Consider the following 12,871-nt stretch of genomic DNA (forward strand, 5'->3'; position numbering starts at 1 on the left):
TAATCTATTAAACAATAAATTAATTTCCTTTAAAATGAATGTATATGACAATATGGTAAATAAAATATAAATAATAAAAGAAAAAAAGAAGGAAAGAAAGAAAGAAAAGAAAAATGGATAAAAACAGAGAGGGAGAAAGAAAGAGAGAACGGAAAAATAAGAAATTAAAGAATGAAAGAGAACAGAAAACTAAGGGAGGACTGGAGGGAGGACGAAAATAGAGAAAGAAGGAAAGAAAGGAAATTAAAAAAAGGATGAGCGAGAGAGAGAGAGAGAGCAAGAAGGCAGGAAGTAATGGAGGGAGGGGAAAAAGACAAGGCAAAAAAGAGAATAGAGTAGGAGAGATTGGAAATGGAAAAAAGTAAGAAAGGAGACAGAGAGAACAAAGGAAGGTCTGGAGGAGGAGGAAAAAAGAGAATGCAATCAGAAAGAAAGAAAGAAAGAAAAGAAAAGAAAAGAAAAGAAAAGAAAGAAAGTAAGAAAGAAAAAAATATAGAAGTAAGGACATGAATGAATGAGTTAATTAATTAATCAATCACTCAATCAATTAATTAATTAATTAATGTAAAAAATAAAAGAAAAAAGTAATAAAGGAAAGAAATGAGGAAAACATATATATGGGAAATTGGGAAAGAAATAAAGAAAAGGAAAAAATTCCATCAATGAAAGGGAAGCAAGGAAGGAATGGAAAAGGGAGGATTATTTTAAAAATGTAAAAAAAAATTTAAAAAGATGTAGGAAAGAAAAGATAAAAGAATGAAACAAACAAACAAAAACAAACATTTTGCTTTTAATGCAAAACTGAATGAATATGAGCTTTCCAGAGCCAGAGGATTTGTCTCTGCACGTTTATATCTAACTCAGATACAGTAAAATGCTCTGATGCGCGTCAGGTGTTGTTGCTACCTGAGCACGTGAGAGCGTAGCGTAACCTCTCCAGCTGAATCCTGGGAACTCGTTCGGGTCGTAGCCGAAGCGGACGGGCCGGGCGTTGGGTGTGATGCCATTCTCTGCCTCAAACTTCAGATGGTGAAGGTCAGGAATGTAGAAGTTGGGCTCGGGCCTGTGTGTGAGACACACACACACACACACACACACACACAGTGGAGAGAGTGAGTGCATTTGATCAGGAGGATACACTGACTCACACTAAAACAACACAAGATTGACAGAAATAGCAGCCGAGTGCAAAGAGTTTCATAAATCAGTGTGTGTGTGTGTGTGTGTGTGTGTAAGAGAGAGAGAGAAAAAGCATTGATGATGCTCAGCGCTTACTCGGAGCACGTCCGGCCTCGCATGTTCTTCCTGCACTGGCACTGACCACTCAGCTCATCACAGCCCTGCCCTACAGCCCCGCCCACATCGCACTGGCAGCCTATTAGAGGAAGAAGATTAGACAGGATGCTACTTAGACATGTGCACTTACTTTGATCATAGAGTGATTGACAGACAACCTCACCCTCACTAATACACTGATAACACCGTGTTGAAATATAGACAGACATTACTGAATGTCTCGTTAGTCAGCAGTGTTTTTTTTGTTTTAGTTTCCTGGTGCAGTAAATATAAATGTGCGTAACATCACAAAAAACGTTTAAATCTCATTCATTTCAGAAAAGAAAAAAAAAGGAACAATGTTGAACAATAAAATAAATGATATATAATAGTGACACATACAGTAACATACAGTCTTCATTACCACACAACACTTTCATTCACTCTAAACTGATCTCTTCGGGTGTAAACTTTGACCAGCAGGTGAGATCAAAGCCAAAATTCCACTATAAAGTTCATTAAAGTTCACTGTAGTTCAGAAATTCACAATAGCACATAATGTGTGTGTGTGTGTGTGTGTGTGTAGGGGTCCTTTTAAACATATAGCACTATTTCTGTATATTTCATATACATGTGTGTCAGTATATCTCTCTCTCTCTTACACACACACACACACACACACACACTGAAGGGTGTGTACATTTTCCTGGTGTCTGATTAATGATTACTGATTACTGCCTTCCACATCATTCCCTCACCCTGGCAGCCGAAATAGTTTTTCTTCTGCAGCAGGAAGTAGCCGTCGTCACACGAATCACAGGCGTGGCTGCAAATGTTCGGCTTGCAGGAACATTCACCGCTTTCCTAAAATAGAAACACACACACACACACACACACACATTCACCTAACCTAAATCACTTTTCACTTACTTATTCACACTGAGTTACTCATTAATGTAATGTAATATGTATGTAAATAAAATAGAATGGAATTGAAATGAATTAAATCCAGGTTAGACAAAACTAAGTCTGGTTTCTGTACCAAATATAAAACCAACTACAAAAAAATATTATCAAATTAAAATTTAGTTAAAATTTTAATTTTAACACAGCAGGCGAAAGTTGCCCGTATCGAGATTTTATTAAATTCTTTTTTCACAGCCAAGCATGAAATTATCATAGATGTCGAATTTGATTTGATTCAAATAAAATCACATGGATTCTGGGAAGGGAAAACGTTAGAATTTTAGGAATTTTCTTTGAAATTTCGTCACTAGGAGTAACTTTTAGGCCTAAGAAGCTTTGTAAATACGGGCCCTGATTTCTATCTGATTTAGGAACATCTATAATTATGGCCATTTTTCTTTGGTCTGAGGATAGATATAATTAATAAATTACATAGAGTTAGTTAATTAATTGCAAAATGTATTAATTGAGTAACTGATTTATTAATTGAGTAATGTATTGTTTAAGTAACATTGCATTTTTTGTGATAATTATATTTCTGTAGATCTGGCATCTCTGAATGTTGTGCAGCTCATTGTACAGTGTATTGGTGTATGTGTAGAAAGCATTTGAAGAGTATAAGATTGCTTGAAACCCACTCACCTCATGGCACTCGCCCACACCACTCAGAGTCCCTTTAACGTCACACATGCACTCTGAAGAGGAAAAAAATAATAATATCATGAATTAACAGATTTATAACCATGAATTTAATGGCTATATTATTTAATTATTTAATATTAAATGGTCACTGAGGAATACAGGATGCATTAGACTTGAGTATTATTCATTTTATATCTTTTCTTACATTAAAAATCTTGAAAAATGACTCATAAACACATTAATGTTACAAGAGTTTCACTTGTTTTCAGTCAAGATTTCTGTATTTATGTTGCCATTAATAAGGAACAGGTTGACTATTTGTTCTTTAGCAGATTCAAATTTTGTCGCCTTGCACCTCCAGGGTTCGATTCCCGCCTGTGTGTGCATGTTGTGAGTTTACATGTTCTCTCCGTGCTTAGTGGGTTTCCTACAAAGTGGTATAGACAATAAGATGATGAGATGCTACTTGCAAACAATCATTTGCACTTCTGGTGGTGTTGTTTGAGCTCAATTAATTTAATTGCTAATATAATAAAATTTCTATCCTTATATACAGATTTAAATATGAATCAAACTACGCTATACAGACAAAAGTATTTGGCCAAGACTGTTAACTATTAAATTCAGATGTCTCAATCAGGCCTCTTATCCCCAGTGAATCTTAATATTTCAGCATACCAAGACATCTTGGACAATGCTGCACTTCCAACTTTGTGGCAACAGTTTGTTGAAGACCCTTTTCTATTCCAACAGGACTGAGCGCCAGTGCACAAAGCAAGGACTACTGTATAAAGGCATGGTTTGATGAGTTCGGTGTAAAAGAACTTGACTGGCCCTAACACAGAGCCCTGACCTCAACCCTATCGAGCATCTTTGGGATGAACTGGAACGGAGATTCTCGTTCTCGCCAGACCTTCTTGTCCAACGTCAGTGCCTCCTGACCTAATAAATACTCTACAGTATAAATGGGCAGGAATTCCCACAGAAACACTCCAAAATCTTGTGGACAGCCATTTAGACAGAGTGGGAGCTGCAAAAGGTGGACCAACTCCATATTGAAGTGTATATATTTGGATACGGTGTCATTTGCCCAAATACTTTCGTACATATAGTGTAGCTTGCGAGCCAACTTATCTTACGCACTATTCTACAATAACAGGCCTAACTTTAGACTGGCTAGCTCGCTAATCAAACTGTTTAGTTACTCCTGGCCTTTCCTACTGTACACAATATTATATTTTTCCTAAAATTATTCCAATTATTAGAAACCATGACTATCACTAATAATAGAAAATACAAAGATGGTACAGTGGTGAGGTAACATTGGCTAGGCTAGTTAACGCTAGGAATTCATTTCTGGTTTAAATGGTCACTGTGGGGGTTAACTTTGTTCCTCCTAAGTACTAAAAAAAATATTTATTATGTGAAAAATACTCTTCAGAATTCACTGGACTTATTAGCTGTATAGCTTATATCTTATGCAAGTTTTATCTCAGTTTCATAATGCTTAGGTGAACATAATAATACAAAAGCTCCAGCTTTTTCCAGCTCATTTCCCTGTCTGTATGGTAGCAAATCAGTCAAGCTTACAATATTACGCTAATGGATTAATAAAAAAGAACATCCTAGCCGATTCTATAGGTTTGGGAAAGTAATAATAATCATCATAATAATAGACAAGAGGATGTGAACAGCATCTAAACCAAGGCACAAAAAGCAGCAGCTGAACACGGTCAAGAAAGAAAGAGCAAGGCGGAACGAGAAAGGTGGAGTTGCATGAAAAGGCCCTGATTACCTGTGCTGGCTGTCTATTCAGCGCTAAAAATAAAATAAAAGGTGATTCGTGTCGAACAAAGCAGGAAACCCAAGGACGAAACATCAAAGAGGAAAGAGAGTTGTGGTTTACAGCCAGCTGCAGTTCAGGCTAATATGCAGGCTCCCTGACAACACTACACAACACCGTTCCACAGGACATTATACGGTAGAGTATATACTGTACAGTCGTCCCTCTGTGATCATTGGAATAACCCCCAAGCACACCCCACCACCCACACACTGCAGATACCTAAACGGTGCATGCTCAAGTCCCTTATAGAATATCGGCGTGGTATTTGCATACATTTCACATCCTCTTGTGTACTTTAAATCATCTCAAGATTACTTATAATACATACTAATATTTAATAAGGCAGAAAATGAATAAATAGCTTTTTTGGAAATTTATAATATATTTTTTTCTTCCCCTGAAATCCGAAGTTGGTTTAATCTGGCTCTGGATACAGCATGGTGTAATAATTATATAATTGTATTATAATATATACAGTACATAATATACACTATAAATACAACATTATTCATTATCAAATAGTATTTCATTTATTATTTTAAATGATCTTCAAGTGAAAGTTCATGGGCACATTTTCCTTAGATGCAAGCATATAAAATGAATAAAAACACTGACATTTATTCTACTTCGATTTTGATTAGACGTTTAAAAAAAAAATTTAAAAAAAAAACGCCATCGATGTCAAAGTCAGTTTCGTCTCTGAGTCATTTGACTCGAGTTCATTGTGGCGCTTTCACGATGGCTGGTGATTCATTTATACTGATAGCAAATCACAAAAATCATTAGTCATTACTTGCCTAACATGTGAAATAGAGATAGTGAGTGCAATGCAATGCAACTACTTTGTAAACTCTCTACCTGCACGCCAGACCCGTAGTCACTGAACTTAGTCTTTTCTGAGTCACAATGATCTCACCCTTATATGTATTTTGTGTTGTACATAGTCAACCTATTACTGCTCTTTTTTGTTTTAGTATTTCGACATTATGCCTATTTTATGGGTTATTTCTAAGTTTTTTTATATTACCTTTACATAGTTATCCATGGTAATTTATATTTCCCTTCAGGGATCAATAAAGTCATCTTATGTTATCCTAATGCAACATTAAGTACAATTTCCAGGTATTTCAAATAGAAAATCAAACAGCATAACCATTTCACTAATATCCTACCATAAGAACAAACTTATACAGTAATACAAAATTTCAAATTTTAACATTCAAAACTGTCTACAATCCTTCCATGAATGATCTTTTCTGCTTTTAAGCGGCAGTAAGAGAAGTGAGACACTTTCTAACTGATTCTACACTATAGTATCTACAATAACAAACTCTTCCAGCTTTTAAAGTAAATTTCCATCTAGTCCTACTCATCTTTACTCTAACCAGTCAGATTTTAAAGAATGTTTTCACATGTTTCTACGTGTTTACTTTGCTCGCATCATCAGGTGAAAGATTATGGAAAGCTGCTGAAATTCAGCGACAGATATGTGGCTCCAGACTGAAACGTTAAGTCCTAATGGCATCCCTCCTCAGTAATAAAACAGACTCTAGGTCAGTGTGAGAGCAGGAAACAAGGGAACATGAGAACATTAACTACTTTGTTAGAATATTTAGTCTTAACATGGCTGCCGCCATCTTATAACAGATTTTAGAAAACGAGGTCATGTGAATGGGCAACTATCACAGCAGACACTACACACCAGTGTGTCCGCTAACGCCTTATGTCCGCCATTTAAGTACTGAGTTATTCAGTTTTTTTTTTCATAAATGTAATCCGTTATTCAGACAATTTATGTTATTCGTGAGCCAGACAGCAGTCATTCCCAATCCCTTAGTGTGTGTGTGAAAGTCGTCCTACAGGCCCCGTCCCCGATAACCCGCCCCCCTGTTATTCCTGCTGTTATACCCCTATCTATGCAAGGACCGACGCACAGAAACATGGAAACCTAATCACAGCGCCAAAACTCGCGGCGAATCATGATGAACTGTACTAACAACCACTGCGCTAAAGCGTGTAGGTGAGATAGGGGTATTAGTAGTTAACAGATTATGGGCCAAACTTCACTGAGTGATGATGGTAGAATAATTATAAAGGTCTTGACTTAAACAACATGCACGAGGAATCACAAAGGAGTTTTCATTTTCTGCAATGGAAAAGTAATCGAACTAGTTACTTTTATCAGAAAGTAACGCTGTAATGTAACTGATTACTTTTTAATGACAGTCATTTTATAATGTAATTAGTTGCTTTAAAAAGCAACGTCCCCCAATACTGCTACAAACCTACAAGAGACGTACAGACAGTACTGCAAGAAATATTGTGAACAAATGGGATGTAAAGTAACTTTTAGTTTAGGGATGTGGGTGGGAATTTGTTTTAATTGATGCAAACAGAATGTAACCGAATGAAACAGAATTAATGGGAAATAATGGAATTAAATGGAACCAAAATAATTTAAAGCAAAGTAAATGGAATGGACTGAAAGATAATTTACTTGCATTAATATAAACAGAATGCAATGACATTGAATGAAAAGTGATGTATTTCAAATAAACAAAATGCAAAGGAATATTTTTTATTAAAAACAAATGAAATAGAACGAAATAAATTTGTTTTATTTATTGTTATATTTATTTAAATGAAATAAAAGTAATGGAATGTAATTTATTTCAATCAAGGCAAACTGTCAAATCAAACTGAATGGATTGGATCCCACTGATTTAAATGATTTCCATTCCATTTGATTTGACAGTTATGTCAATGGAACGGATTTATGTATTTTTTAATTTCTATATTTAAATCTGATCCATTTAAATTTTAATATCACATTAATATAACATTTATTATTAATTTGTTTAATAGAATAGAATAGAATAGAATAAGTTAAACAGAATGGTATTAAATTCCTAATCTACTTAATTTGAATTAAATAGACTAAAACCAAATTGAACAGTGAGTGAGTATAGAAGTGGGACGCACCAACACAGCCAGTTGGGTTTACAGGATCCAGGTTCCAGTAAAGCGGTTTGCAGCGTTCACATTCAACTCCCTCTACATATGGCAGGCAGATACACACCTCCTGTAAGCCAAACCCAGTAAAATAAATCAATTAATATATATATTTTTTCATATCAATGATCAATCAGGAACACTTCAACACATAAGCAACCAGTTTTTAATTTCTTTATGTGATATGGTTAAGTACAGTACAGTATTTGTGGAGTGTCCTTATAAACGGGACGCACGGTGAAAAAAGTTCCTAAAGAACCAAAGTTCGTTATTCAGCTTTATCCTTGACTTTAACTCATGAAGGCCCTAAATTACATCTAATGAGTGTCCTGTTGCAGTCATGTGACAATCTGTGAGTTTGTGTACCCATAACTTCATTTCCACATTCATTGATCCAGAAGGAAAATTCCAGGGTAGCACATATTAATGAACGAGTTAATCTTTTAAAAGCTTCTTTTATGTTACTGATGGTAAGTTTCATCATATTTACTGTAACACTCATAATGATTTAGTAACGTTTCATATTTTATAAGTAACCTGTTCTGATTGCATTTCCTAAACAAACGGATATAAAATAAATAAAGAAAACTTTACTGTGGCATGTTTCACTTACGGCTTTTAACTCTAACATCACCAGGAAAATACTGTGTGACCACACAATAAAATGTGCCCCATGTGGTCTGTTTGGTCTGGAGTCTTATGGGTTAATATAATAATAATAATAATAATAATAATACATTTTATTTATAATGCACTTTATATTTGAAACAAATCTCAAAGTGCTACAAATTAATTCGACCCGAAAAATCTGACATAAAGATATATTTTAAGAGCAGATTTAAAAGCATCAATATGCTGTGGCGTCCTCAGATACTCAGAAAGAGCATTCCACAGTCTAGGTGCAGCTGAGCAAAAAGGTAAATATATAAATATTTATATATTCACATTATTATATATAAATATAATAACTGTTGGAACACTCTACAGTGAAACCTCGGATTACGAGTAACGCGGTTTGCAAGTGTTCCGCAAGACGAGCAAATATTTTAAATAAATTTTGACTTGAAAAACGAACAAGTTTTGGTTTACGAGCACCGAGTATCATGTATCATGCATGCGCTTCTTGTTTTGACGTGATCACAACTGAGCCAACGGTTTCTCTCTCTCGCGCTGCGGAATTGTGAGTAATTGTCTCCCCTGCTGGCTCTAAGTGCTCGTCTCTCACTTGTATAATCAACACCGTGCACGCATTTTCTCCCTCAGCCTGTCGTTATGTTTGTGGGCGCGTGTAATTTGACACCGTGCCAGTTCACACACTGTCTCTCTCTCTCTTGGCTTTAGAGAGAGAGAGCAGCAGGCAGCCCGGAAACACTTATCAGTCTGGATTTTTTTTTTTTTAAGGTAAAGTGCAGGTTAATTTGTTTTATTTTTACTTTATATTTTGTATTAATTATTTTTATGTATTTATTTTTTTTTGGACTGTAAAACAAATAATTTGAGTTTGTATTATTTCTTATGGAAAATTTTAATTTGGTTTATGAGTGTAAGTCTGCTTCTGGAAAAAATTATGCTCGTAATCCAAGGTTCTACTGTATATGGTTAAAGATCAGAAGGTTATGAATTTGTGAGCTTGGTCCACCACTTCTGTAGAGCAAGATTTATAAGGTAGCTAGCTATGTTCAACCGGTTTCACCAAGACTTCCTGTGGGGTTACATTTGCAGTATTTAAAACATAAACCAAAAAACAATTTGATTACAGGTAAGTGTTACACAGATTAGCTGTGTGCGAGTAACCAACCGTTGATGGATCCTTATCGTCAATGGCTGACCCTGCTGGGTTACAGGACGTGTCAATATCTGAAAAATCACACACACACACGCACACAAACACACTTTTCAATCAAACAATTTGACAGTGACTGTGGAGGAAAAAAAAAAAAAAGTAAACACTCCATGTTTGCCCACTAGTGCAGGCAAGACACACTACAGAGTTCATTCAGTGAACCTGCATTCCTCTGAAGGTGTGGACACAGAGCTGTCATGCAAAGAAAACTACAACCCAGACGCACATTCTGTCCATCGACACAATGCTAAGAATATTCCAAGAGTACGGCCCGTGGTGCATGTGGCGACAAGATGAGCGTGAGATGAAACTATGCTGCTGGAGATGTGTGGTTTTGTAATTACCGAAGCAATCAGGAAAGGTCTGGTCTGGTTCGGCGCAGCGGTCACACCTGTGTCCTGTCACGCCTGGATTACACATGCACTGGCCTGTTTTTGGGTCACATGACCGATCAACAGAGCCTTCTTGAGAACAGTGGCATGCTGGAAAGAAAGTAATGAACTGTGATGAACTGAAAACCATAACCATAAACTACAACAATTATTACATACAACACAAAACAAAACAAAACAAAACACACATACGGGAGCATGTTGGGTATGCGTAGAATCCCATGGCGCATTGCTCACACCGCAGACCAACGTAGTTGAGTTGACAGCGACACTGACCCGTCGGGTCACAAGTCTGATCAACTACGCCAGGCCCATCACATCGGCACGCTAAGGGAGGAAACGTGATAAAGCAGTTTAATCTACTTTGTCCTACTTAAACATATAAGAAATAGATATGAATCGATTTTTTTCCTTTTTATTCCAACTTAAATAATGAGTGTTTACCGGGGCCAGGACAAGATGGGACAGTACAGGTGAAGTAGGGTTTTGTAGAGCAAGGTAAGGAAGGATAAGGTACATCTAGGGTAAGGTAGTTGAGGGTAGGGTAATTATATTGTAGATAGGAATTTTGTTGTTGGTCTTTCGGCTGCTCCTGTCAAGGGGTCGCCACAACGAACCATTCAACTTGGCTCTGCATCCAGGGGCTGCGATTTGGGCATTGGCTGGGAATCAAACCCAGGACTTCTGCATGGCAGACGAGAGACCTACCCTTGAGCCACCAATGCCCCATTGTAGGTAAGGAAGGTAGGGTAAGGTACAGTAGTTCAGGGTAGATTACAGTAAGGAAAGGTAAGGTAAAGTAACAGGGTAAGTAGGGTAAGTTAAGGTAGGGTAATTCAATTCAGTTTTATTTATATAGCGTCTTTAACAATGGTCATTGTTACAAGGCAGCTTTACAGAATCAAAATTTTAGAAACAAGTTTGAAAAGTGTGTGGAATTATGTATAAATTATAATGATTAGATTGTCCCCGATGAGCAAGCCGAGAATGATGGTGGAAATAAAAAACTCCCTGACATGACAAAGGAAGAAACCCTGAGAGGAACCAGACTATTTGGTTGATATCGGATAGCAGAAATTGATCTGACTTTATACTGTGTGTTAGGTGGCTAGCATTGCAGTATAACAGTGTTTAAGTTATATGCAGTTCAATTTTATTATTAGAGGCTCAGATACAAAAAAAGGTTTATGAGAATTGCAGTTCTGAACTAAGTAGATAGACAGGTAGGTAAGGTAGTTTAAGTTAGGATAAGATAGAATAAGTTAGGGTAGGACATTTTAGCCTAGGGTAAGGTGAAGTAGTTACCTTAGGGTGAGAAAAAACATTGGGTAGTTCAGGGACGGGTGTGGTAAGGTAGGTTAAGGTACGGTAAGGTAGAGTAGGATAAAATAAGGTAGGGTAGTTTACAGTAGGATAAGGTAAAGTAGGGCAGGGTTGGGTAAGATACAGTAATATGGGGAAAGGTAAGGTAGGGAATGGTATGGTAAGGTAAGGTTGGGTAGGGTGAGGTACAACAGGGTAAGGTAGAGTTATGTATGATAAGATAAGAGTAGTTCGGAGTAACTAAGGTAAAGTAGGGGAAGGTAGGGTAAGTTGTTGCAGTGTCAGGTACAATAGGGTAAGGTACTGTAGGATAGTAAGATACTGTAGGATATCCTACCTTACCCAAAGGGTAAGGTAGGATACAGTAATGTAACATATGATAGGGTAGTTTATAGTAAGATCAGATAAATTTCAGGAAAGAGAAAATCAGAATGGTTCTGACCTTTTCAAACTTGCATATGAAATACCCACTTAACCTCAAAAGCACAGGAGGTTAGACACAAGTGTGTCTTTGTTATTTTTGGAACCCACAATAATAGCAATTAAAATAGATAGGAAGCCTTTAGAGCGAAAATGATAGCTTCATAAAGGTTTTGTAAGAAACAAAGAGAAAGGAAACGCCGAGTTAAAAAAAGGCTCAGAGGAGAAAGGAAATGAAAGAAAAGATAAGGAAAGGAAAGATAAGGAAAGGAAAGGAAGGTTTTCATAACCACTAGTCAAAATCCTGTACAAGTCTACAAACTTTCCTCATTAACAAAAAATATCCTTTTTTTATTTAGTTCATTATCTGTTTAGTGGTTTTAGTTTTAAAAATCTTTCATCTGAAAAGGAAAAGCATGAAACATGATATACAGTACATTAAGCCATTGTTTAAATTTGGAACCTTCGTGTCTTTAGAACTGAAGTGTCTGTAATACTTTAAGAGCAGGATATGCGCTTGCATTCACGCTGCCAACTCAAAAAAAAAAAAAAAAAAAAAGTGCATTTTTGTACCAGGACTGGAAACGTCTCAATAGATTCATTAGGTTTTACAACGCAGTGGTGTGCAAGCTGTAAGCCGGCTGGTCATGTTTATTAAGTCTGAAGCTTACAGTGGCAGTACGGGAAGGAGTGACGGCCCGGACGGCAGCGGTCACATCTCTGGCCCGTAACCTCAGGACGGCATAAACAGCGACCAGACACAGTGCAGATCTCTGGAACTGTACCACCTCGTTCGCACACACATGCTGCGGAGAAAAACAACAGTAGTGTTATTCTCTCTTCAGCACATGACCTATTGTTCCATGTAAATGTTAAACGGAGACTTTCACAAGCCAAAAAAAAAAAATTAACGACTGATGATTAAACATTTCAGTAAGTATATATATACTGTGGAACACAGAGTATCAGTAAAGCTACCATGTTAATGCTTTCCTTTCCTTTAACATGTTTTTAATTCAATGTCAGTACAGTAGTGTTTGTACAATAGGTTCGGTCTTTAGGGTACTATACAGGAAGTGACATTGGCGGAGTTATCCAAGGTGCCGGCAATATTCCCCGCAAAACAGTAGCAGTTGATGACGAAAACAATGG

General features: G+C 36.7%; 1 protein-coding gene across 3 annotated transcripts in view; it reads right to left on the bottom strand.

Annotated features, from left to right (window-relative positions):
- Positions 1-12,871, bottom strand: part of si:ch211-241e1.3 (laminin subunit alpha-3) — a 101,039-nt gene that overhangs the window by 55,596 nt on the left and 32,572 nt on the right. For all 3 annotated transcript variants that reach the window (XM_053493440.1, XM_053493432.1, XM_053493450.1), the window contains exons 13-21: positions 12,391-12,525; positions 10,169-10,303; positions 9,929-10,066; positions 9,540-9,598; positions 7,712-7,811; positions 2,884-2,936; positions 2,034-2,139; positions 1,276-1,375; positions 907-1,063 (exon numbers count right to left, since the gene is read on the bottom strand). In XM_053493440.1, the coding sequence (XP_053349415.1) occupies positions 907-1,063; positions 1,276-1,375; positions 2,034-2,139; positions 2,884-2,936; positions 7,712-7,811; positions 9,540-9,598; positions 9,929-10,066; positions 10,169-10,303; positions 12,391-12,525 (983 nt within the window). The remainder of the gene's footprint in view (positions 1-906; positions 1,064-1,275; positions 1,376-2,033; positions 2,140-2,883; positions 2,937-7,711; positions 7,812-9,539; positions 9,599-9,928; positions 10,067-10,168; positions 10,304-12,390; positions 12,526-12,871) is intronic.

Source organism: Clarias gariepinus, chromosome 1, assembly GCF_024256425.1.
Source record: "Clarias gariepinus isolate MV-2021 ecotype Netherlands chromosome 1, CGAR_prim_01v2, whole genome shotgun sequence".
NCBI lineage: Eukaryota > Metazoa > Chordata > Actinopteri > Siluriformes > Clariidae > Clarias > Clarias gariepinus.